Source organism: Panthera tigris, chromosome D2 (genome assembly GCF_018350195.1).
Source record: "Panthera tigris isolate Pti1 chromosome D2, P.tigris_Pti1_mat1.1, whole genome shotgun sequence".
NCBI lineage: Eukaryota > Metazoa > Chordata > Mammalia > Carnivora > Felidae > Panthera > Panthera tigris.
This window is the reverse complement of record NC_056670.1, coordinates 68,990,741-69,018,607: the sequence shown is the minus strand read 5'-3', so window position 1 is coordinate 69,018,607 and position 27,867 is coordinate 68,990,741. Positions and strand designations below refer to the sequence as shown.

Here is a 27,867-nt window from a genome sequence, read left to right as displayed (position 1 = left end):
CGGTCAGTGGGGGAAGACTGAATGCTCTCTTAGGCTTTAGCAGTTGCCCAGGAATTGTGTTACATGCTTAAAGTCGACAGGGCACTTGCCAAGTTAAGAGTCTTCCATTTTGGTCGTATGCTTTCTTCCAGAGACAACTGCCACGTCCCGCACTAATCGCCCTGAAGTCTCTCCCGATAAATAAAGCACTCTGTGGAGCCTAATTACATTTCCAGGGTGACGGAGCAGCTACCCCCCCAGCCCTGTGTCTCACAAAGCATCTAAATCATGCCATTATACCACAACAATGGATTCTCACACTCGTCATGCAATTTGTTTTAATTATGTAAATCACTTCATCCTCTTTTCAAATATCTGCGGGGAGCTGTAAGCCACCGCAGGTCAAAATAGGATGTGGAACATGAGAGCTAGGGACAGAGAGAAGCCGAGGGACTCCTGGCATGGTCCTGGTGGTCACCCATCATACGATGCTGGGGCACCGAAATCCCAGAAAAGGTATCGAGATGTGAGGGGGAAGCGATGCGGAGTCCCCCTTCGGGGACAACGGTACCTCGCAGCACGTGGTGATGCATTTTATCTGCGATCTGGGGGACAGCAGGACCCCAACAGATGCCATGTCTTCATTCCACCACACATTCTGCAGCTGCCCCATCCACTGCTGCTGAGCCCGATCCAGTGACAAGAGAACCGGGCGTCACCCAAGCGCTGGAAAAGTCACCCTCTCCAAGGTGCCTAGTGATAAGACTGGTCCCTGGGTGCCCAGGACATCCTGGGTTTTACACCATCTAACCATGTCTTGTATGGACGTAGTGTTTAAAATAAGTAGGTTAAATGTCCCCCTGATTTTCAAACAATTTTTTAAATTCCTATGTTTTCATTGTAACTAAGAAAAGCGGGAGAATACGGAGCAACAGGAAGAGAGGAAGGAAGGGAGGGAGGGAGGAAGGCAGGCAGGCAGGCTGGCTCCCTCAGTTGAATACCTTGAAACAAACGCATTTAACCTTAAACGGTATTTGCTCCCATTGTTCCAGCACATTCTACCCTGTTGTGATTAGTTTATGCCTCCTTGCTCTCAGGACTAGGACAAATATATCTTGTATAACACACTAGAAGGTTTCTCCACTGTGCTTTGAATCTGACAGCTTGCACTGCACATTCAGCCCTGAATAGGCACTTGCTTCCTTTTAGGCACTGAGTCTGCAGGTAGGGTTTGTTGTCCCCACATAAAGGCAGGATAGCCAAATGGCTAAGAGTATGGGTTCTGTGGTCAGACCATCCGGATTCAGATCCCCAAATACCCTCTTACTAGTTGTATGACTTTGGGCCTTGGGTTTACCATCTGTAACAGGACAGGAGTACTTACCCCAAAGGTTGTGAGAATTAAAATAACACATATAAAAAAGTTGAGCACAGTACCTGGCAGATTGTAACATTCAGTGAATACTATGATTATTATGACAACACGGTTTGAAAAGTCAGTTTTGAGCCACAGATTAAGAAGCTGATAGATTTCCCTTTTAAAGGATAAAACTTCAAAAAAAAAATAAATAAAGGATAAAACTTCATACTGGAAAACAGCAGTTTTCAAGCTCTGTTTTGAAGGCTATGTAATACATATGGAGCAAGATTTAAAGAACTAATAACACCTGAATGCGATATTGTTATTTCTTTTTCACTAAACCACAAGTGGTGGGAATCTTGTCCCGTTTCCTTTTTCTCTTCATGGCTTCAAGAAAAGAAAATCCTTGGTTCCATCTCGTTTAATTTAACTGCCACTAATCCAGTCTCACGGCATTTTTTTTTTTTAATGTTTATTTATATTTGAGGGAGACAGAGACAGAGTGCAAGTGGGGGAGGGGCAGAGGGACAGAGAAACGCAGACTCGGAAGCAGGCTCCAGGCTCTGAGCTGTCAGCACAGAACCCGACGTGGGGCTCGAACTCAGGAACCTTGGGATCGTGACCTGAGCCGGAGTCGGATGCTTAACCGACTGAGCCACCCAGGTGCCCCCCAGTCTCACAGCATCTTAAAACACTTACACCTACTTAGAATATCTATGTTATCTTAAGTTTCTTTTTCCCAAAGGAAAAAGTTAATGAAGAGGCATACAGGACATATTTTCCAGGACCCTTTATTGAAAGCCATCACTCTCCTTCCTCGTTAGAACAGGGATCAAGTGAGAGGTTTGAGCACTTTTTGCTAATCTGAAGTTGGCATTTTTCTCCCCTCTTTGAAGGACGCCAACACTTTCTTCTTTCCAAAGGGAATCTGGGTGCTGGTTTTCCTGCTGCTATTATTTGAATGCAACGGTTTCCTCTCTGGGTGAGGCTGCCTGGAACAACCAGCAGGTAAGAATCAGATACCAGTCGCTTACAGAGACAGCCTCTTTCTAACCACCAGGTCTAAACGTGCATTTGAACCTAAGTTTATAAACCAGCTTGTACTGGAATTTAGTGAGGCTGATAAACAGAGATGTCAAGTAATTCTGTAATAATAATGTTTATCTTCGAGAGCACTAGTTTTTCATTATTTATGTAGAGTGCACACGCTTGATGCATGGCCTACAGTCATTTGTTAACTTCAATTTTTGTTGCTTTCTACAAAACAACTTTATTGCCCAAGGTTTCCTTTCATGCGTAACCTGCGCGGTCGTGTGCCAGCTTTCTGTAACGTGTTCTACGACATCTGTGTGGTCTGACCCTGGCTCCCAGTTCTGCCCGCACACCTCCTACTCGCTTCCTTCTCTTGCCTCTCCAGACACACTGGCCTAATGCTCCTCGATCTCTGCATACCACCTCCCACCACAGGGCTCTTGCATAAGCTGTTTTGTATGACAGGAGCATCTAGGTTAACGCCTTTACATCTCAGCTCAAGCACTGCTTCCTCAGGAAACCTGCCGGGGACGCCCTGTTCAGGTGAAGTCTCTAGAAGAGAGGTTCTCCAGATGTGGTCTCTGGACCAGTGTCATCAGTTCCAGCTGGGGTCTTGTGAGACATGCAAATTCTCGAGGCACCTGGTGGGGGGGCGGGGCTCAGTCCGTTAAGTGCTGGTTTTGGCTCAGGTTATTACCTTGTGGTTCGTGAGCTCGAGCCCCATATTGGGCTCTGTGCTGGCGGTGTGGAGCCTGCTAGGGATCCGCTCTCCGCCCCTCCTGCTCGCTCTCTGCCTCTGTCTCTATCTCTCTCGAAAATAAACATGAAAAAAAAAAGGCACATTCTCAGGCTCACCTCAGACCTACTGAATCAGAAACTCTGGGGTTACGGAGCCACACAGCCATCTGTGTTTTACAAGTCCTTCAGGCGATACTGCGTGGGAGCCATGGCAAATCCATTCTCACACGCGTGTGATTATTCGGTTAACGTCTGTTCCCCCACCGCGCAGAGGGCACGGACTGTGTCTTTTTTGCTCCCCACTGTTTCCCCAGCACCAGGCTGTGCTCTGTGCATAGCAGGTGCTCAGTTAAGTATTTTTCTACCAAGTAAGCATAAGCAGATGTAACCGCTGAAAGGACAAATATTGTAGTGGGCGATACGTGTTGAAGACATAAACAGGTGTTTTTAAAAAGAAGAAACAGGGGCGCCTGGGTGGCTCAGTCGGTTGAGCGTCCGACTTCGGCTCAGGTCACGATCTCGCGGTCCGTGAGTTCGAGCCCCGCATCGGGCCCCTGTGCTGACAGCTCAGAGCCCGGAGCCTGTTTCGGATTCTGTGTCTCCCTCTCTCTGACCCTCCCCCATTCAAGCTCTGTCTCTCTCTGTCTCAAAAATAAATAAACGTTAAAAAAAAAAAGAAGAAGAAGAAGAAGAAGAAACAGAAGGGGCAAGTATTTTCACATGTTCAGTGTCATCCAGGAAGCGAAGAGACTGGTCAAACAATGTGATGCCGTTTCCCCCACCCCCGCCTACCAAGTTAGGGAAGGTGAAAGGGAGTTAGAATACCAGCCAGGACATGGGAATAAGTGTTGTGGCACGAATGTACATCTATGCAGCTTTTCTGGACTGCAGTTTGGCATCATTCTGAAAGTTGAAAATGGCCCAGCAACACTTGGTCAATAACTCTATGGAAGCAGAACCTAGGTACACAGGTATACGGATGGATGAGAGTATACACTGTAACACTGTCAGGATAATTTTGGAATAATGCAAATGTTCCTCAAGTAGGCATTTGTATATGCAAACTGTGGTGCATTGAAAACTCCAAATGCTATGCAACTGATACTAATGATGATGTTGAGGGGCGTCTGGGTGGTTCAGTCAGTTAAGCATCTGACTTCGGCTCAGGTCATGATCTCACGGTTCGTGAGTTCCAGCCCCGCGTCGGGCTCTGTGCTGACGGCTTGGAGCCTGGAGCCCACTTTGGATTCTGTGTCTCCCTCTCTCTCTGCCCCACCCCTGCGTGTACCCTGTCTCTCTCTCTCTCAAAAATGAATAAACGTTAAAAAATATTAAAAAAAACGATGATGTTGAGATGAACTAATTGATGTGGGGCAATGATGACCACGATATTTAGTAAAATGAAAAAAGCTCATGTAATTAAAAATGTGTATCTATGTAAGTATCCTGAGGAAAATGTCTAGGCATACATCCAGCAGAAAGTTTTTAATAGTGTGATTATAAGTGATCTTTATTTTCTTCACAGTGTCCTATAGTTTTCAAATTTTTAAATACATTACTGTATATAATAAAAAAACTTAAAAGAGAACATTTTATTTTATTTTTTAAATTGTTTTAATACTTAATTTTTTTTTTTTTGTTTTATGATGATTATTTTTCAGAGAGCATGAGCGGTAGAGGGAGAGAGAATCTTTAAAAAAAAATTTTTTTTAACGTTTTTATTTATTTTTGAGACAGAGAGAGACAGAGCGTGAGCAGGGGAGGGGCAGAGAGAGAGGGAGACACAGAATCCAAAGCAGGCTCCAGGCTCTGAGCCATCAGCCCAGAGCCCAACGCGGGGCTCAAACTCACGGACCGCGAGATGGTGACCTGAGCTGAAGTCGGACGCTTAACCGACTGAGCCACCCAGGCGCCCCGAGGGAGAGAGAATCTTAAGCAGGCTCCACGCCCAGCACAGAGCCTGACGTGGGGCTCGATCTCAACACCCTGAGATCGTGACCGGAGCTGAAATCAAGAGCCTGACGCTTCACTGATTGAACCACCGAGGTGCCCCAAAATAGAACAGAATAAACACCGACTTCAGCGTAAGCAAGATAGAACCAGGAAGGAAAAGCAAGATAGAACTAGGTTGTTTTTTTTAAAACAACCAGCTAAAGGTAATTCTCAAACTATGACTCTTCTGCCTCATTCACTGTTCTGGATTAACCACGCCACAAGACCTCTCCGTTCCTACAGACAATCACGAGTTGCCTACAGCTGGCTACGACGACGGACACATCAAATACTAGACGCCCTGATTGGGATTAAATAGCTGGTGACCAACAAGCACGCATGCATGCTGAGTCCAAGAATTTCTGGCACGGAAGAGGAACAATCCCTAACCTTAACTAAGAATTCCGGAGGGTGCCGTATCCACGAGGGGGTGAGCACTGGTCCCTCGCGCCGCACGTTGACATCAGCCTGCGGGGAATGTCTGAATGTCCAGCAGTGGTGGAGACAATGTTATTGTCGCCTTTTGCGACCCTTCCTTCCGTCTTTCCCTTTTTCTCTCCCAAGAGAACTTGATACAATGCTCCAAAGTCCCACAATCAGTGAAGCAGTGAGACTGATGGCAGTGGGACTAACTGCCATCCAGAACATTAAATTCACTCCTCCAAAGCTACACGGACAAGCTTGCAGGAAAAGTGGCAAGAACTCAAGAAAACCCATCACCTCACTGCAGGTGGAGCGTGTAAAATTGCGCTTGGACATGAGACTTGTAGCAAAGGCCACTGGTACCAAGTCAACCAGGAGGCCACCTGCTCAGCCATTCATTCTCTACTAACCAAAGTGGCACCGCTAATGGGTTTCTGAGCCCTGTCCCTATGCCAAGTGGCAGGCAGTGTCTGGGTACAGAGTTTTCAGTGCCCGAGGGCAGGGGCGTTGGCTAATGAAAAACATCCTCTGGATGTGGCTCTCAATTCTTTTTTTTAAAACTAGCCTTCCCCTGGATCTTTTGGTTGTGATGAGCTGGACCAGTGATATTTAAATGTCTTGATCCATTACCTGTGTGTGAGGAGTGGTCCTGAAATTTCAAGGGCACTGCTGTCCAGGCCTGGCATTTCCATCAATTCTGGGGGCGGCCGGCAGTGAAAAGAAGCCCTGTTTTCAACTATGAACGTTCATTTTCAGCCAGTGGTGGCCTCATACTCATCAACTCTTTTCCAAGTAGATATTAATGAGAAATTCGTATACTGAGAGCTAATGATTGCATATCCTTTGCATAATTACAATGACCTGAAGCGCTTTCAAAATGCCAAATTAGCTGACTACAATCAGTCCTGTTCAAGTTATAAATCCTAATTCAAATCTCCTGCCCCAATACACTTGCAAAACCTAACTATATTTAAAGATGGATTTAGAGAGCTCAAAAAGCACTCAGTGCCTAATACAGGGCCAAAGTCACTTCGAATTCACTTTTAGAAGCCTTCACTATGGCTCCCATTCCAATTTATAGGAACCTCTGTTTGTCTTCCTGTTTCTGGATTGTTACCTCCTTTCCATTTCAGAAAATTAAAAAAAAGAAAAGCTCTCCGTCTAGTTTTGTCTAACTTCACCCCTGATTTCACTTTCTTGTTCTTTTTTTTTTTTTCTCCACTTTCTTATTCTTTTTTTTTTGCCTCTACCATTTATACCTTGCAGCCATGGAGGTGCGTGGAGAACAATGGCTGCAGTGTGACCGGCTCTAGCATGCCGTGTGAGCAAAGCCGCAGACATTGTACCTGCAACCCTTAAACAGACGAATGACACCTACGGCATCCATCACACCCATGGCTGGCCACCACCTAGCTAAAATCACATAGCCACCCGACACCAAAACTTTCTGATCCGTGTTATTTACCAGAAACTTTAGATAACATCTAGCAAGTTAAACTATAATGTACCTAGTGCAACAACCATCAAAGAAGAGCCATTTAACTTTTGCGGGGAGGACAACAGGAGAAAACCTAATACTGTATAGGGCCACAGTAAATCAATACATTATAAAAAAATTCTTTATTGAGATCACAGAGTAGATACCCAGAAAATGAAGTAAGATAGTTTCTTATTGCACGAATGAAATTGTTACATGTATACAGATACACACATATAAAGAGATATATACATATATCCATCTAACAGATTTAATTCATATAAATGGAGAGAGAGAGAGAGAGAAGGGGGGGGAGGGAGTGGGGGAAGGCACGGAGAGGCCATCAATGGTAATAAATATAGCAACAGAATCAACAATTTCAAGACTCAATTGTGTAGGATCGAACTTATTTTTCTAGCTTATAGGATTAAAACTGGATTTCAACCTAGAGGTAACACATTGCATTGACATTAAGAATAATGTCAGGCTGTGTAAATATTTTTTTAAAAGAATACGTGGCATTATTAGCTAGAGTAAGACATAGCTGTTATGTTTAAGGAAAGAAAGCCTTTATTTGTTCCCTATACAATCATAACTCAATCAACCAAACAAGGCTTCCCCCGTCCCCCCCAACCTCAAGTCTCCATTATAATGGCAGTTTTGTGTAAGCTCCTTGTTTGTACAAAAGCCTGACGATATAGTCTTGAGGGGTAATCCTAAAGCTGTTAGACCGAAATTAAAACAAATCTTACCGGTAGATCTGGGTTTTAAAGACAGCTCTGTTTAAGAGGGCCATGCTGATTATAGCAGAAGATAAGCCCCACACAATCTAAGAGTGATCACTTGAGCAAACACGGGCATGGTATTGTGATTTTCTAGTTTTTCGCCCTGCAGAAGAGCAAAGATCTCACAAGTACTTTCTCTAAAAAAAAAAAAAAAAAGCAGATTCCTCAAGACTTACAGTCATGGCATGCATTAGCCTGAGTAAGTTGACTTTATCTTTTTCTTTGACTTTAAAAAAAAAAAAAGACAAATTAATGCTCACGTGTACAATTGGGCCATGTATCACTAAAATAGAGCCAGGCTGACAAGGAAGGGCATTCTCTATGTCTGCATTCTTAAATCAAATGGGAACTTCATCACTGTTATGGATCAGCAAACCTCTGGATCGTTTCCAACTTTTTAGTTTTTCTTAAAATAAAATCTTCTAACTGTCCCCGCTCCAACTCGCACATACCAGTAATCAACACGCCATTGATACCCTGCATTGTGATGGTCTTACCACCACCTGTTGAAATTTTAGAGGGAACTCTTTAAAAACTGTAAAGCATCTACTTCTACCTCCCTAGGTTCTAGTTCTTCACACAGCCTTCTGCGTAATTTTCCTTGTTGGTCTCTTCACAATCCCTCTTCTTTATTCCTGCCTCTTTTCAACCCAGCCTTAGAAGGCTCCTGTATTCCCCGTGCTACTTTTCACACGCCATCTCTCGGAAGAACATTTTTGTTTGTTTTGCGTGAGTACAGCATCCACGTTCCATTGCCAGGCACTTCGAGAGTATCGGGGGTAGGGCAGACCCTGGAGATGCACCCCGAGCCTTCTGACCTGGGCGGCCCTGGTGTCGGGACAGTGAGGACACATGGGGCCATTAGTGGCGATCGGAGTGCGGGGGTGGGGGTGGACGGGGACAGGTGGGGGCTTCCGTGGGAGTAGAGCAGCGGGCAGTTCCTTTGAATCTGCTTCTTGGACCAATAAAACAAAATTCCTTCATACTTTGTGTAGGTGTTATGGTTGACTGGGAGGATTCCCTGAATTCAAATGGCTCTTTGCAAGCTTGAGCCTGGAGAAAAGAAGCCTTTTTGAGAAGTGTTTTGCAGTTGAACTGGGCCCGTTGTCTGTTTCCGACAGAAATACTTTCTAACCCAGCGTCACTAAATGTTGGTTCAGCGGGGCATGTGAACGAACTTAATACACTAGGGAAAATAAGAAATGGATTTTATTAAGTTTATTAGCAGCTAAAAACACGATACTTCAACAGTGGGAGGAAAGCGATCCACCCACACAATTTGAGAGGAATGAACATTTGGCTTTAACTACAGCTAATATGTGAAACCTAAAACCTAGTTTTCCGTCTAAAGACCTTTGGGGTCCATTTTTACACTACCTTGATCAAACCAGGAATTAAAGTTCCAGCTAGCTCCTCCAGTCCTGGAGGGTACTGGTGTTTCTCCAGTCACACCTCTTCACGTCAGCGTTTCCTCAGGCTTATCTTTCCCTCCACCTTAGCTTAGCTTGGCTCCCAACCAAGGATGCATTTCTACCAATCAGATGCCATGGCGCCCCTCTTGTGCCAGGAGGCCGAGGGAAGCGGAGCGGGCCCCGGCGGAAGGCATGGCCGCAGTCACCGCGGGAGGCTTGCGGGGTCGCTGGTCTCGGAGGCCACTTGGCAAAACGGAGTCTCGGCCGAAACGAAAAGCTAAGGAAGGAGGCCTACGCGCCGCTCACGTTTTAAAGAAGAATGACACGCGTGGAGAGTGAGAACAGCTACCAAAAACATTCCTGGGAGACTGCTCTTGGGTTGGGCTCAGCACCTCCGTCTTCCGTCTCCACTTCATCCTCACAACCCCTCTCGGAAGGATGTCCCATGACCACCCTTCTTTCACAGGCGAGGAAACAGCCTCAGTGAGCGAAGTGACCTGCCCAAGGCCAGACGGTGGTGACCGGTGTGGCCACGGTGCGCCCCGAGCCCTTGCTCTTGCCACTGTGCGCCCAGCATCACGACGGCAGCCTGCACCTGCTCTTGTGTCTTTGGCTCTGGGACCCCCTGCACTGGAATCATCTGGATGCCTGTTTCCAAGATTCAGATTCCTGGACCTTGCCCCACGGGTTTTGATTTAGCGGGTCTGGAAGGGGGTCCAGGAATCGGGTCTTTTAAACGTGCACCCCAGGTGATTCTGAAGCAGAGAAATGTTTGCGGATTACTGAACTGGAGATATAATGTAGATGTGGGTGACGGAGGAGGCTGCCAGCCGATGGAAAACAGGGCCATCCTTACGGATGCCCGGAAGAAAATGCAAGCTGGGGTTTCGAGACAGTCCACAGTAATACAAGACTCTGAAACACTGGACCACCCTACCTTCTCCACGAGTCTTCCTGTTGTGCTGAGCCCCCGGGAGCTCCTTGTTCTCCAGATTTATTCAGCACCACCGTGCGCGTCCCCTACTTTGTATTGTGTAGCTTTCCTTTATTTTATAGGTGGTTGTTGCATAAATGCTATTTGCACCTAACTGTGGGCATAGGAAATGTGACATTTCTTAACATACAAAGATGCTCAGGGCAATATTACTTATAATGGTGAAAAACTAAACAAACAAAATGTCCAGCAAGAGAAGATTAAACTGTGCAGACATTTTAAGCAATGGTTTGAAGCATATTCAATGGTATGGAAAATGTTCAAGTGGAAAAAGCAAAAAAATAATCCTATTTATATAATTTTGCAAAAGCCCAAAATAAAAGCAAAATATTGGAGGAAAATATATCTAAATATCAGAGTGGGTATCTTTCAGTGGTCAGACTACAGCTGATTTTAATTTTCTTTTTATATTATTCTGTATGTGACTCACTTTCATCAGAAACATTATTTTCATATTGAAAATGCCGCTAAAAAATAACAGCAGCAAAGAGAGAAAGTGAAAGCGAAAGAGACACTGCTTTTCCTGAAGGAACTTAAAATGTATTGCGGGAAAGGAGCAAGTCATGTATGGAGTAGTGACCCCTACCCCGTGCCCCCACCGGACCTTGACCTTCCCCTGCCAGCATCGGTCGTGTAATGATTCTGCCTTATGGAAGTTGTGCCTGCCTGACGGCCCCTCTGTGAGATGGTGAGGGCGGCGGCCGTGTCCTCCTCGGTCACTCCTGTACCCACAGTTCTGGCAGAGCCCCCCCCCCCCACATGGCTGCCTCCCCATACATATTTCTTTTTGCGTAACGAATGGATGACTGCGTCTCACCTCCCCAGTTAGGCTAACGGTGCCTGGAGGGCAGGGCTCACGTCATATATACTATTTCTGAATTTGCCCCAAACACCAGTGTTGGGCATATAGTAGGTGCTTAATAAAGACTTGTTTGTCTGATGGGGACTGCCCCGAAAGGAAGCATGCCCGCTGAGAGGAGCCAGCCTCCTGAATGCCTCTCCCAGAGTTCAGGCGCCACTCCAGGGTGAGTGGAAGCCAGCCTGCCTAACTAAGTGCCGCGTGGAACTGAAAAGCAGATTTTGTTTGCTGGGAGAAGCCCAGCGAACGAGGGCGCCCCGGATCTTTATCTGCAAAAGCAGTCATGCCTTAACACACTGCTCCACCCTACCCCTTTTGGAAAAAGATTGATAAGCATAATGATGATGTTTTAATGAGCTTAATTGCACATTCCTTATGTTCTTGCAGAATTGCCAACCAGCTACTTCAACATCCAGCAGTTTACTTGTAATAACTTTCCCCCTTTCTCTATGCCAGGGAGCATAATTATTCCTGTGGTAATCCTGTCGTTCGGCTCGCTCGCTCTCGATCTCTCTCTCTCTGCCCGCCCCCCCCCCCGTCCCCTCCCCTCCCTCTCACTTTTTCTTGCTGCTTTTTCCCTTTCTGGGAATTACTCTAAATGGGTATCTTTGAAAGGAGGGTGGCAGGCTGCTTTTGGTACAGTACTTACCAAGAACCCTTTCATCAAAGAGGCCCTTGTGAGCATGCTCTGGACGCGAGCCAATCAGATCATCTCCCTGTCTGTTTCTGCAGCCGACCTGACCCTGGTATGCAAGTCAAGCCCGGTCTGCAGACAGGCTGACTGCAGTCCTAGGCCAACCTGTCTTAGCTGACTGCAAAAATGCTGAAGGGAAAATTACCTGTTTGGCTCCAGACGGAATTAACATTTTTTTAATATATACACACAAGGATGTTTATTATTTTTTGTTTAAAAGCGTTTGCCTATCTAATATATTCATTAATGTTATCTGGTCAGTACTTGAAACATTTTGAAATATGTGCAAATGCAATAAGGCTACAAGGCCTGGAGGCAAAATAAGATGAATTTTCCAATTAAATGACAGAAAAACTGTTTGGGGATTAACGGATGGCAGTTCCGTAATCTGTTTATGGGCGCTGCTCTGTGCAGGGACACTCCGTCCACCTGCAGACCCCAGTGGGCTACAAGGGCCTGGATGCCAGGCCCTCCGACCCCCGCGCTCTCCTTCACACCGCAGTCTGCCGCGAACCAAGTACGGAAGGCAGCCAGCGCGGCCCCAGCCTTGGCAGACGCCGGCCCCTTCCCGAGCAGCGTGGGGCTCCGCTCACCTGCCCGGAGTCCCTTTCCCAAACAGACACCTTCCTGTCATGGTTGCTAAAGATACGGTGCAGAATTTGAAGCAAACGTATCTTCTGTGCAAAGTCCCAGAAACCCTGGCCTCCCAGATCATCTTACGAACACATTTTGACATTTCTAGACAATTCCAGAAAAAAGGTCACAACTGAGAACTATATTTTATAGTTCAGGAAAAAAGTACTAACACATTTCTTCCTTCCTGGACTCATTCTAGAGTGCTGCCTTCTTCTTCTACTGAGAACCCAGGTTTGTAGGGGACACACCTGCACCCTGAGCACTGGCCCAGCGGCCAACGCTCGGAGATAGATAAGGGAGAACTTTTGCCCTCAAGGAGAGGGGCTGGCCATCTCTCCCCCTGGTATCTGCGGGGTTAGTTTGGATGCTTAAGGAATAATTACAATTTTATGGCACTAACGTGATACCAGTGGCACGATATACAGGTGACAGAATTATTGTGCCACGTGATTTTTCTTTGTGCTTTTCAGAACTTTCCAAAATTTCAACGGCGAACTTTTACTTTTGTAGAGACTTCTTGGGAGCACTGAACAGGCACATTCCTGAATTACATGGAGTCGACTCAGGGACAATAGGCCAGGCAACATCCAGTAGTGGTAGAAGGGGGTCTGAATCAGAAGGGGGGAATTTTAATGAGCAGGGCAGCTTGAGAGTCACAGCTGGCTGGGCTAAGTTCCTGGAGTGTTAAATCAAGTAATAACAAAAATATGACTGTGTTTTACATATGAGATTTCATAACTTCCTGAGAAGTAAACAGTCCCTTCCCCCTTGGTTGTTCCCTCCTAAGGAATGTCTACGTTCTTGCCTTTGGCTCAAATTTTCCCAAAGTTTTCTTTGTCTACACAGAAGTGCAATGCCCCAAACAGAATGCCGGCCCTATTTTCTCTGTTGGTCCAGCTTGCACATTCATATAATAACAGGGCTTCATCAAGTGGCAGGAAGATGTTTGTGTGCTCCATCGTTCCCTGGCTCCTAGATTCCCACCTGTGCTAGGGACAGAATTCTTGTTACGGCTTCAGTCCTGGGAAGGACGCATGGAAATTCTCTGATGGTTTGATTCATTCTGACCTAAGGGGTTTCTTCCTGGAAGGGCTTTCTCCCTCTTTTACAATCCCCAGGAAGTCATGGATATAGGCTCAAATTGAAGCCTTCCCATCCGTAAGAGAAAGAAATACCAAATTATTTTCATATAGATATATTCACAGTGAAAATTCCCACTCGTTCCTGGCTACTTCAAGTGTGGGTAGGTAGAACATAAATCTGGGGGGGGGGTCTATTTTTGCCCTGCACAGTCTCTTGCCCCATACCAAGGGAAAATAGGTAATTTTCATGACCAAATTATATTTCTAAATGACTAAGGAAAAAACTGATGGAAAAAATTCCTTGCAAACAGTGCATGGCATGCTATGAAACTATTAGATAAGAGTAATTATAGGTTTTGTCTCAACAGCAAACAATTGCTCTGGAGGGAAAATGCTTGCTTTTTAAGTGGAATAAACTCTTTCTAGGATTTGCCTACTATCTACCATTCTGAGAACAGTAACTCTGAAAAAACAAACAAACAAACAAACAAACAAACAAACACCAAAACCAAACCAACATCAACCCACCACATTCCTGTTCCAAAGTTGAGAAAAGTGACTTGGGATATCTGTGCTTCTGGTTATGGGATTAAGGGCTGTATTATTATTATCATATTTAAAAAAGTGAAGATTCTTGGTTACTTTTCTCACGTATATAAACCTGGTGAGGGAATTCTCTTTGTAAATATAAGTTGTATAAGTCTAACAGATGATAATACATTTTAGTTTGTATATGTTATTAAGTAGAATGTCTATATATTGCTATCTTCTTAGGCAGTATCTATTTTCTCTAGCTTACTTTTTTAAAAGGTGATTTTTTTCTAATGTACAACTAAATTAGATCCAATTTATAAGAAACCTTCCGTAAGACACATGGACAAAATCAGGGGAAAAAATCCTTTTTCAGGCCACATGTCTTATTGATTTGTAGAATATGGTTTTACTGTCCACAAACTATAGATCTTTATCATACAAGAAAAGGAGGCTAAGAAGGGAAAAAAAAGTCCCTGTAAGTGAAACGAAGGACCAAAAAGAATCCTGTACTATACGCAAACCCCATAACTCCCACGAAATGGATTTGAAGCAGGTAAACAGCAGAACACCAACCAGGCACCACAGCTCTTGCCCCCCCCCCCCCGCCCCGATTCACTAATACTGGCGTGGGATAGCTCCCTACAGAAAACAATCCATTGTTTACTATGTGGAGGAGGTGTTCACCTAAAGCAAGCAGGATGCCACAGCAGGGGCGAAATAACAGTTTGCCGGGTATTTTTCCAAAGTATATTCCCACCGAGGGAGAACCATACCTTCGGCATTTTCCAGGATTTATCAAACAGCGTGAAGGTCAGAAGGTACTAGAGCAAACCAGAAACGCACTGGAAGAGCTCGGCCGGTTACTCTTCCAGCAACTGCAGCTGGTAAGATGGTGACCTCTCTGCAATTAGGGTATTAACTTGGCTTCAGAGTAGTCAACAGTGTAATTAAGAAGCACAAACCAGGAAGGGACACAGGAGAGGAACAGAAGACAAAACGGAGCCCGTGTGATGACAGAGGAGGAGACTCTGGTTGGAACCAGGCTGGGTCAGCCCCGTAGCTTCTGACCCTGGCCTTCAGCACAGCTCAATGGGCAGGAGTTGGCAATTAACACCTGCAGCCTCCTCATAACTGTACTCTATGGCTTTTCTGTGCCCGTTTCCAATTCATGGTTATTTACATTACCTGTGAATAATGGTAATTGTTGTGTCTGCATTATGACTTTGGTTCTTCTCAACCTGAGAAGAGAGGCCTGTCTTCTGAGTTCTGAGTTAAAAGACCTCTTTAGCTGCAGTTAAGGAGATGTAACCTGATAATGGCTACAGGTAAGTTCCAGCCATTACGGAATACTGCTGAGCCTCTGCCTACCCTACTGACTTGACAACTCATCATTGAGTAAAGGAAGGATGGGATGCCACCTGCAAGGGTTGAAATATCTTAAAATGACCCCAACCAATGAGATATAGATCAATATAACCAATGAGAGTAGATAGCAACGCCTCACCTTTGCAGGTGTGTGGTATTAAATTTATCCTTTACTGTGGCTTGCGTTTTGCACCGTTCGGTAAGTGTGATCTCTAGGATGGCGCTTGGGAGTCCCAGACATTTCTTCATTTTAATGGACACATGGACAATGTTAGACCTTTTATTGATCCTATGCACAAAGGTGACTGTAATTACCTCCAATGAGACTATAAATTTTAGAAGAAAAGGACAATATTTTAAATGACGTCTTAAATGCTCTCCCATCATGCCTAACAGGGCCTGAATACAGTTCATTTTACAACTGCCCCTCCTTTTCTCCCAGGATCATCTGAAGAGAAGACAACACCTCTAACTGCCTTTTGAGTTATTTAGAAGAGAATGTTGTGTCAAATCCAAGGAATGCTATGATTTCTATGCTTCCACAAAGACTTTTATTGGATTCACAGGGATACTTAACATGTGTTCCTCTGCCCCTCTCACTACATATCAATATGTCTTTTCATCTCTTAAAATGTTTTTAATATTCTCTCAAGACGCACACTTCACTGCCACACATAAAATTGCTTAATGCTAATAAGACTGCAAAAGGCTTTGCCCTAACAATTCCAATCATACTATTAAATGTAATTAATGAAATAGGAGATGAAAGAAATAGTTCCCAGAATTCAACCTAGGTGTATCTTGGGCAGAACATCTGCAAATATTTGAGGCCACGTGTTCCAACGGGAGGTACTCGGGCTAATAGTTCTTAAAGCAAAAATCTTGTGGCCAAGAGGATCTATATTAGAAATGTATAGGTACAACCAATCGGGCTTTCTTTTGATGGAGCAGTTAATCAGACTCTAGGAAATCACCTCGGGGAGGCAGCAGGTGGGATAGAAGGCAGTGGTTGACCAGCTGGTGTCTAAGATGGTGATTTGAAGGTCACATGTGCGTTAGCAGACCCCAAACACATGGGCTTCCTGTCCTTGCCTTCCACCGACCCTTAAGGGTACAGGCTACTTGGCAGGGTACTTTCCCCCTTCTACACTGTCTTTGGTGAACATTACAAATGGATCTCAACCAGACAGCAATGCTTATGAGAAAAAGAACCTGCCGATTCCGGGACTGGCCTGTCACAAGAGCTGCCTGGCCCAAAGTCTTACTACTTAGTAAAGGGCAATGCCCCTGCAGAGTTACCTGCTTAAGACTGGCATTTGGTAGGGATGGTCCTTACCCTGTTTGGGATTTGGCCCTCTCTTACTGGAAACAACACAGTACTGGGATTACCTTTCCTTACAGCCCAGGCAGAAAGCAAATTAGTGTGTCTTGTTTGGCTTAGGAGGCATTCGAAAAAAGCGTGGATGGAATGCTTTAAGATAGGTCACACACACCTTGGTTCACCCCAAGCCCTCTACTTCCTATTGTGTAACATCTGGCTGGCCTCACCCCTGCACGTTTATGTGACCCACCTGCTCCCACATGCATCCAACCTCTGGTCCAGAAGCCAAGGTGCACCTTGCGGCTTCTTTTCTTAGTAATTATAAATATTACTGTCTTCCCTTTATAGGATTAGCTAACCAGCTGGGAGTTAATGATTAAGCACCTACTGTGTGCCTGCAATGCTAGATGCTGGGGTCATTGAGGTGGGGCCACTCTCTGCCTTCTTCTAGAAGCTTGCTTTCTTGTTCATGTCCTGGCACGTCAGTACTCTCTGCTAAAACACAGACCACATTCCCAGCAAACCTTTCTTTAGTCCTTACGCAGAGAGTGACCGCAATCTTAATTCTGTCCTCTCCCCTCAAAAGATAAGCTCTTTACACCTTTACACCAGTTTAAGTATCGGCATCATTCTACAGGACGCCGAAACCCTCGGTATGCGCATTGACAGTCTAGACAGAGAAAAGAGGGGGAAAAACACCCCCAATCTAGGAGGCAATGGAAACAGAAGAGAACAAAACACATGTTCATACACTCACCCTTAAAAATAGGGGAAAACCAACTGGGAAACTTTCATTTTCTTCTTGGATGTCTATTTAAAAAAAAAAAAACCCATGTGATACGTGTATCTATGGAAACCTTCGTTATCTCAAAGATAGTGAGGTACTAAAGGCCCTTGTTGCCATGGAACAAGCAGTATTTGCTTTTTATTCTATTGCACAATATCTAATTACAGAGACCCTGATAAAATTATGCATTCCTAAGCACAAATTAAGGCCATTCTACAGGAGCCTCCATGCACATACTTTATTTGTCAAATTTCATTAAAAACAAAAATCAGGGATGACTTTGCAGAGTCTTAGGGATGAGCAGTCTAACCAGATTCAGCCCCTTCCAAGATGCAAATTCTCTGAAACCTGGAGCTGGGCTGCTGGAGGGTCCAAGGTGAAAGGGCAGCTCACTTGGATTATTCTCCCACAAAAGTTCAAGTTGAAACTCTAAAGCCCCTCTTCCCACTGGACTGTTGCACATGACACCTATTTAAAAATCATTCTCTTTGTTTCCTCTTGGAATACAATAATCAATTTCATGGCATTGAAGACTGAGCTGCTCTTTTGAAAAGATACCATGTTACAAATACACTTGATAACTCCTTCCCCAGTAGGTATGCTTCTGTCCTTGTTTTTATACTTTTACTACATATTTATGGATCTCTAAACATGCGTACTATTTTTAACATTACTCTATATGTAGCTTTGAAAATTATCTTTGATTGGATATATTAGTTTCAAGATGTGTGTACATGTGTATATAATTCATTTATTTCAACTGCTGTATAGTATTTTATCGAATTGACCCTCTCCCCTGTTGCTGAACATTTATGTTGCTTTTAAATTTCTGCTCTTCCACCTAAATGTCCATCAACTGATGAATGGATAAAGAAATTGTGGTTTATATACACAATGGAGTACTACGTGGCAATGAGAAAGAATGAAATATGGCCTTTTGTAGCAACGTGGATGGAACTGGAGAGTGTGATGCTAAGTGAAATAAGCCATACAGAGAAAGACAGATACCATATGGTTTCACTCTTATGTGGATCCTGAGAAACTTAACAGAAACCCATGGGGAGGGGAAGGAAAAAAAAAAAAAAAAGAGGTTAGAGTGGGAGAGAGCCAAAGCATAAGAGACTCTTAAAAACTGAGAACAAACTGAGGGTTGATGGGGGGTGGGAGGGAGGGGAGGGTGGGTGATGGGTATTGAAGGGGGCACCTTTTGGGATGAGCACTGGGTGTTGTATGGAAACCAATTCGACAATAAATTTCATATATTAAAAAAATAAATAAATAAATAAATAAATAAATAAATAAATTTCTGCTCTTCCAATGTAGCAATGAACATCCTAACAACTAACAACTAGTCCTATCACCGCACCTGCCACTTCCCTTATCCTGTCCTTTTCTAGAGCAAGGGGATTGCAAGACGTTTCACTACCTTTTGTCAGTTGTCAGTACCTGTAAGGCTTTCTCTTAAAGTCTTCAGATTGGAGTATAGCTAAGTTTAGGACAATCTGTTTCCAGATCCCTAGCTCCCATATGTGTTATTTGCTGAAACCAATCTTTTGAGAACATCCCTGTGATCCAAGCATCTTGCTAGCAGTTCTTTCTCTACTACCTTTCCTCAGTTGCCTTCTCCCACTTAATTAAGTGGCTTTGCCCCAGGCTGCTTTGCTACCTTCGGTAGAGGCAAATAAAGAGGCCATGTGGACTCATGCTATAAGTCGCTACAATGTTAATCAAGGACCAGAGATCCAGGTTGGAGCTTTGAGTTTCCTCCTGTTTTACACCCATTCCTAGTAAGATTAAAGCACAATGTTCAGCCCGTGCTGGGATGGTCCAAATTTAGATATATTGTCAAGTGGTGCAAGGTTGGAAAATTTTTGTCCACTGAAAATGTAATGACTTCACCTGTTCCATCTCCCAACTTATTTTCAAAGAATATAGCTTTCCTGAGTCTCGTGCAGACAAAGCAAAGATAGTGTCAGTGGGATGCCTTGATAGTGGCAGTACCTTACGCCCCTCAGGTGACAAATTTGCTCCATGCTCTACGCATCTACCTACGTCCTCCCTTCTAGCTTCCCACCTACCTTCGAATTAGAACTGAGCAGTGACTTGGCTGTCCCAGGGATGCGTACTAACACATTTACTAAAACAAAATATGAAATCAGACTGGTTCCATCAGAAAAGGAGTCCACTTTGGTGGTTTTGCTTGACAGTGAAGGGTGGTTTTGCTAATTGGGTTATCCAGTGGATCTTTCCATAATTTGAGTAAGCTAAATCTGTTGCTCCAGGGTTTTGATGAGAATATATTTAAAGCAAATAGAATATAAGATAAAAACATTTTCTAAAAAAAAAAAAAATCTATTGGTAAAGATGGATTGATGTGAAAAACTGTTTGATTTCCCCCAACTCTTTCCAAGTATATTTAGTGAAATAAATTACCTTGAAGAGGAAAAGAATAACAGGTGTTATCTGTGTGAAATTCTCGTACATGTGTACAGTCATCCAGAACATTTCTTGCTTTCAGAACAAGCAAAAGAGAATTTGCTGGGCAACCTCCCTGCATCTCTGCTGTGGAATATAACTCTGGAAAAAAACTTGATTGGCTCAGGTAATACGATAACATGGATTACTGTAGATGAGTCATCAACTATAGGAATAGTCTATTTACTTATTTTTTTTCTTTTTCAATGGCTTTTAAAGTTTTTATTTTAATTCCAGTTAGTTAACAGGTAGTGTTATATTAGTTTCGGGTGTACAATATAGTGATTCGACACTTCCATACATCACCTGGTGCTCATCATGACGGGTGCACTCCTTAATCCCCATCGCCTTAAAATCGTCTATTTCACGAGCTCTTTTATTGCTATACACTGGGAATTTAACCAGCGGAGAAAAAAGGGCATCGCTTCTCTTGGTAATCGGTCTTCTCAGTACAATTCTCAAATGCAAGCCCAAATCGGATCACTGGTTGACAAACTGACATGAAGTATTTAGGATGTACTGTGGAAGGTACCTGTCTGCTTGGGCGATGTTGCCCTGAGGCGGGCATGTCAGCAGTGATGGCGGAAGGAGTGTCTTCGAAGGAATTCTAGTGCTGGTTTCAACACAGCTAGCTGAGTAACCTGCGGTAGGTCACGTCCTCTCCCTGGGCCTCAGTTTCCCCATCAACAAAATGAGGGGTTGGAGCACATATTCTCCCGAGGTTCCCTCATGTCATCTTGGCCTTGGCCCATTGCTTCCGCTCCAATGTGACTACAAGCCCCAGACAGGGACTTCCCCCCAGGACCCTTGGTCTGGGCACTGCATTGCCACCATATTCTATGCCTGGACCACGTGAATATGGCCACCCTTCCTAAGAACTTTTCAAAAGCTTCCTGGCAGAGTTTTTCAGTATAAATCAGCAACATACTGAAGACTCTGTTTCAGTTCCTAAGATACAACCTCAGATACCTCCCAGTAACCTGAGTTTGCCAGAGAGAAGCAGTCACACTCGCTTTAATCCTCATCGAGGACTTCCTTTTGCAGAGCCTGGGCCTCCAGACAGGGGTAAAGAAGAATCAAGCATATATCAGTGCTTTCAGGGATCAATAAATACTCATTTTGCTCCCTTCCCAACATTCTTACGTTTTATTTTAGGTGCAATGAGACGGGGGGTGGGGGGGGGGCAGCTAATAAGGGCAGATGATACAAATAGCCCTTATTTGCTTTGCAATATTATAGGGTAACATTCAGAGAGTTTCTCAAAGCATGCCCCCTCCTCTGGGAACTGTCCAGGGAGGCAGGGTCAGGGTGAGCAGGGAGATAGCAGTAGGATGCACACAGATCTCTCCGTGTACAACAGAGCAGATAAGTGCACAGGCTCCCAAGTCTACTGCCTTGGTTTAAATCTGGCCTCTGGCACTTGCTGGCTGTGTGGCTGGGCTGGGTAAGTGACTGAATCTCTCTGAGCCTCATTTCCTTCATCTGTAAATTGAAACAGCCTCATCAGGTTCTTGTGAGGATGAAATGAAATAAACAATGTAAACACACCTAGCCCAGGGGACTGGAGCATAGTAAGGACTGGAATATTATGTTTACTATATTTTAATCACAGCATGCTTTAGATTTCAGGCATTTTGGAAAGTGATTCCATTGATTTATTTAGTAGAAAAGCCCAGCAGATAAGATTCATCATGGCAATAAACATTGAGTTTTCTTTCTCCCTAGGGATTTTTTTCCATTAGAAAATGGAAAGCCAAATCAAATTTGCTCAGCTAATTTCGGCATGAGAGGTATACTCAGGACCCTCAACATTTGCCTTACAGGTCAGGCTTATCAGTTCACACTTGTTAGTGTGGAAAACTCCTTTCCTATCACTGCTTCTGCCACTTCCCTTATCCTGTCTTTCTTCTGAAACAAGTGGACTTGGAAGATACTTTACCCTATGATTTGGCAAACACACTTGTTCTGAGAGAGAGTTCCGCCCATGTACATAAGCGAGGACTACAGACATTGCAAGGTTTATCGAAGAAAACCTTTCTTCTGCAGGTGCCAGGGCACTGAGAGCAGGGCCTCTGCTGGCTGTCCTCCTTCTATTTGGGACTGTCCCATCATTTCCGAACTATGGCTCTTAGGACACCAGAATAAACATTAAGAGGACTGTCCTATATTTATCAACCTTTGGGGCAGACTGAAGTATGTTCCCTGAATGAGGAGAGACATGATTTGTAGCACATGGTTGGAGTAGAGGTAGTGAGTTTTGTTTAGTACAGAGCGATCTGAAATTCCATACCATGATAACATTTATTTCACACAGAAATTCCAGAGTCTTAAAAAAAAAAAGTTGTCTCATGGGTGATTAGGAATATAGCAAATCTGTTTCAAGATCTGGATGCCTGTTTTTTATGTAGTAAATGCTGACCAACGTCTCTATGTGTGTGCTAAGCGGGCATACAGAAAGGAAAGGTATTGCAAAATCAGATGTGAATTAATACAATTTAGTAGAGTTTGTCCTCTAAAGACTATGTTCAAGTCCCAGCCCTGTCACTTGCTAGGTGAGTGACCTTAAGCATGTTTCCTGTGAAGTGAATGCAGCTTCTTACTGCCTTCTGGGTCAATCCCTCCCTTGTTTGGGCTCCTTCTAAGCCCCCAGAAATACATTCCTTTGGTCACATATCTTGTACAATTTACAAAAAGAAGATACATTAGCTGTAATCCACCCATCAGCTGTCTCTGCTCTGACTCTCTCTTACGTTGGGTAGCACTGGAGTGGCTGTGGGCCTTTCTGGAATCCAGCTAAAGGAAGTTTGAGTTGGAAATAATCTACTTTGGAGGCAGTGGGATATGTTTGGGTGTTTTGCAGTCATTTCCATGTTTGATTAAATTATCGCTAGCTGTCCTGGGCTGGTAATGGCCAACTCATCTAATGCTGGGACACAAAGGGGCAGGGCCTGAGGTCATACCGTGACATGAACATGTCTTACAGCCCCTGGTGTTAGAGGTGTGTGAGAGTAGAGAAAAAGAAATATATGGAGCCAAAAGCTAGTCTATGGGAACATTTACAAATCCTGCAGTGCATGTCTAGGAAGAAAGCGAGGAAAAAAGTGACAACAATCTTAAAAACTTTTATGACATCACTAATTTTGAGCTGTGAAGCAAAAAGAAAATTTTAAACACTCAATAATAATAAACAGGTTTAGCTCAAGCATGTTAGAGGAAAGACTCCTGTATCTTTCTAATCCCTCCATAGAAAATTCTATTATGAAATAATTGCTATAGGAAGAAATGGTCAAAGAATCTGCAGCTAAAAATATACAGAGAGAAGAATGGTAAATTCTGGACTTTGTGGTGTTTGCAGTATTTGCCTGTTTTAAAAGCTCTCTTGTGCTTTCTTTTCTTGACCCAAACAAACGGTAACTTTCATCACCAATTTTGAACTTCACCTCTCTGCAGCAGGGTAGCCCGAACTGTCTAAGCCTCAGATCCGACAAAACTTGGATCTGCCCCTGGCTGTCTCATCGCTCCTTGTGTGGCTGAAGGAAGACAAGCAATGAGCAGGGGCCGACTCTGCAATGCAGCCGGCTTGCTGTGAGAGCCCGATCATATACATATGCTTGTGGCAAGAGAGTGGAGGAGAATCAATCGGAAGGGGTTGAGAAATGAGGCAGGGCAGCCAATTCTGAGGCTCAGCTAATGATCTAGACGAGAGAAAACGTGGGCTGGATTTTGGTTTCCTCAGTGGACATTTGCCTTCCTGCTGTGAGGCTGACCACATCAACTGTCCCTTTTGACGGCTGAAAATAATTGCGTATCAGTGATCTCTTATGGGTCAAATATTTGGAATATAAAAAATGCAATCCAGAGAAGCAAAAGTGCAACCCCCCCACCTCCCCCTCCCCCCGCTTCCACGAGCATCATCTTGCTTTCCCCTCACAGGGTGCGTCTCAGTATTTTATCTGGATTTCTTCAAGGGGCTGCAGACTTGGTCTTATAAACTCTTCCTGACGTTGAATAAGGGCTTCCTTTGTATTTGCAAATTATTAATTCTTAAGCTTGTGCTGAGAAGAAGGGTGTTTAGTATGTGATGGCCTATAGTTTTCCTTTTTGAAATATTCGATTTAAAAAATGTAAAATAGATGAGGTGAAATAGATACAGGAGATTTAAGGTAGAAATGCCCAGTTATAAATGAAATAAGTCACGGGGATGAAAAACAAGTACAGCCCAGGGAATCCAGTTGATAATATCATAAGACTGTTGGATGGTGACGGGTGATGACGTCACTTATTGTGGTGAGCATGAGGAATGTATACACTTGGGGAATCAATAGGTAAGAAGAAAATGTATATACCAAAAGTCTTGTTTTTTTTTTTTTATTTTTAAGAGAGTACTTCGTTGAGAGAGAAAACTGACGGAAACCTGTCTGTCCCACTGTGGTGGGAAGATCATGAAGCTGGGGCTTGCCATGCAGGGTTTAAAGCCAACCCTCAGGAGATCCAGACTTTCCATAGGCAGAGAGGACTCCCTCTGAGTCCTCTAACAGGGACTAACAGGGACGTGAGTCCATCTAATAGGGTGCCTCCTCCCAGCTGGGGAGGAAGTGAAATGGCTCAGACACAGGGGCCGAGGATGTTGTTGTTAATAGTTAATGGTTAGTGAGTATTGACAACTTGCAGCGAGAAGCCACATGGCAGGACAGGTTAGCGCCAGCCCTCGACCAAGCACACGGCCAGCCAGAAAGTGGACGGCAATCCTTTTGTTACAAATGCCTACAGATGACTGAGTGAAATGATGAAATAAATACAAAGATGACTGAGTGAGTCATCTCTGCAAGCAGTAAACATTTTCAGGTTGACGAGCTTCATCTTATGTAAGAGCGAATGTGAATGAGGATGATTTATAATGGGTCTGCACATTGTTTCGAAGGAACGTTCATGGGCTTGACGGTGGGATGGTAAATTTAACCTCTGAGCCCTAATAATGTTCTGTTTTTCAGATGAGCTCAAGGCTTGTCATACTCTAGACCTGGAAAGCATAAATGGTATTATCTTTGTATGTACAAATAAAAATCAATTCATTTTCCAAATGCTTAACTCATTCAGGAAGAGACACACACACACACACACACGAATAGATCTCAGTTAAATCAACAATGTTAGCAAAGCTTTTTTCACTTAACAAATCAGGATATATTAGGTTCAATAAAGGTACTTGACTTATAAACCTACAAATAAAGTTATTTTCCCAAGCAGTATTTTGATTTATCATCTGAAACTACGCTTCCTGTTCATTTATAATGGCTTTTTGTAACTTGCCCCTTAAGTAGGGGGAGGTAGGACATCTGTAAATAAAAATATCTCAGTAAATTATATTCTCTAGATGATAAAAGGATAACATCTTCTTTTTTTGAAAATGATCACAGAACAGAAATTCTAACTAGAAGCCTTTTCTCCATGATATTTTTGAAGAGATACCAAAGATTTTACTTTCTTATGGACTTGGCCCCTTCAAAACACACTAGAACACTAGAAATCAACCTCCTAGTCATTTACTGCAAATCATTTAGCAGCTTCCACTCCTGGAACATTTCTGGCCATTTGTGGAATCACCTTCTCAAATCTACCAGTCTACTTCACACTAGAAGGAGGAAGACAATTTTGAGTTTCTTATGCCCTGTAAATACAGCCACATCTTGAAGCTGAGTTTCAGGCTCCCCCAACTCTTGTCCCCCAGCAACTCTGATAATCTGACCTGGCTAGGAAGGCTAGGAAGCTAGGGTTCCCTATCAGACTGTTTACTTAACACATGTCACATCTAAAATAAGGATTGCTTTAGCTAAAGAAGCAAGTCATTTATAAGTGTGCATTTATAAGGGCAAAAGTCAAGGCAACTGTGCAAACCACTTGTCAACTTATTTAGAGGAAATTGTGTAATCAACTTAACATACCAGTTAGCCTTTACCTGCAAGGTCAAGCTCAGAGTTCCTGTATGTCACCACCCTGGCCTATTAATCACTCTGCAGGAAATTCCACATTTTTCTTTAGATTAAACTATAGAAAGTGGAGTGCGAACAGAATAGAGAGGATTTCCTATTGGTTTCTTTGTTTTCTCTGACTTGGTTGATGTTTCATGATCTACGCTTTTTTTTTTTTTACTTGCTTGCTACAGATTTTAAAATAGGTTCAAAATGATAAATTTCAATATGCATTGCTGAAGGGAGCTTTATCACATAAAGGTAAACCTAGGTATGTGATGGCTGGGTGCCAGCTTACTGCTGTAGATCCCAACTAGAGATAGAAAGCGTCGACACTGTTGAACAAGTAACAGATCTTTCATTCCAGGAAAAAAAAAAAAGAAGGATATAAGCTATTAAAAAAAATCATTTCCCCTTCTTTCTCATGCTGCCAAAGCTCAGATATGTGATTTTTGAAGATATCCTAATTTGAGGCATGATTTTCTAAGAAAAAAATCACCTTCAAATACCTTTTAAAAAAATTTTCCCCCAAATGTCTTCAGTTTGCCTTCATTTTAAAACAGCTTTATTGGGGCGCCTGGGTGGTTCAGTCGATTAAGCATCCGACTTCAGCTCAGGTCATGATCTCATGGCTCATGAGTTTGAGCTTCATGTCAGGCTCTGTGCTGACAGCTCCGAGCCTGGAGCCTGCTTCGGATTCTGTGTCTGCCCCTCTCTCTGCTCCTTCCCCGTTCGTGCTCTCTTTCTCAAAAATAAATAAAACATTAAAAAATGTAAAAGACCCAAAATAACAGCTTTATTAAGGTATAATTCATATACCATGTAGCTTCCCCATACAAAATATAAAATTCAGTGGTTTTCAGTATATTTACCAAAGTGTACAACCACCATCACCATCAAGTTTAGAAGATTTTCCTTCTGAAAAGAAACGCGATACGCATCAGCAGTCACTCCCCATTTTCCTTCAACCCCTCTAGTTCTAGGTGACCAGTAACCTACTTTATGTCTCTGCCGATTCTGTCTCTACTTTTCATACAAATGGATGCATACAATATGTGGTCTTTTGGGACAGGATTCTTTCACTTAACATCTTTTCAAGATTTACCCAGTTCATATTAGCACGTCATTCCTTTTTATGGCTGAACAATATACTGCATTTTATTTATCCATTTGTTAATTGATGGACATTTGGTTTGCTTCTACTTGTTGCTATTATGAATAATGCTACTATGGATATTCACATACCAGTTTCTGTGTGAATGTGTATTTTCACTTCTCTTGAGTATATATGCCTAGGGTCAGAAATCCTAGGTCAGATGACAGTTCCATATTTACTGTTTTCTAAAGTGGCCACATCCTTTTACATTCTCCTAAGCAGTGCGTGAGGGTTCTGATGTCTCCACATGCTTGTCAACACTTGTTGTTGTCTTTTTTATTTTACCCATCCCAGCAGGTGTGAAGGGATATCTCACTGTGGTTTGAATATTTTTTAAAGAACGTGTTCACAAAAAATTTCTTCATTGTTTTCCTACAACCAACTATGAAAGCCAACCATTCTATGGTTGTGGTATCTTGGATATCAGACAGGAAAGAAGTGTAGAAAAAACAGAGTGCGCAAGAAGACCACCCAGAGACTCTGGGTGGTCAGGGTCTCATCTTGAATCTACCACATTCTGAATTTCTAGACATTTAAAAACACAAGATGATCGAAACATTCCCAAAGTCCATTCAAAGCCCTAACTTCTTTTGTTGTTGTTTTGGCATTTTCTTTGCACGATTTACTTTAGGAGAAAAACCTAAGCCTTAGTTGTGATGTGTAATTTTAAAAAATGACTGATTTTGCTTCTGAAGAGGCATCTGTAGCCACTGTGCTATTTGACTAGCTCCCATGCTTACGTTTCCACTTTCTGGGGGGCTTGGACCCAGCAACAAGGAAGATAATCCTCCTTTGTG

At 43.4% G+C, this 27,867-nt stretch overlaps 1 protein-coding gene across 6 annotated transcripts in view; it reads right to left on the bottom strand.

The window, feature by feature from the left end:
* The window catches only part of VTI1A (vesicle transport through interaction with t-SNAREs 1A), a 356,388-nt gene that overhangs the window by 56,302 nt on the left and 272,219 nt on the right, over positions 1 to 27,867 (bottom strand). Inside the window, exon 9 of one of the 6 annotated variants that reach the window (XM_042960386.1) lies at positions 2,169 to 2,331. The exons of the other annotated variants lie outside the window; for them this stretch is intronic. Coding sequence (XP_042816320.1) covers positions 2,199 to 2,331 — 133 coding nt within the window. The 3' untranslated portion in view covers positions 2,169 to 2,198. Of the gene's footprint in view, positions 1 to 2,168; positions 2,332 to 27,867 lie in introns of those variants that run through there. 6 annotated transcript variants of the gene reach the window in all.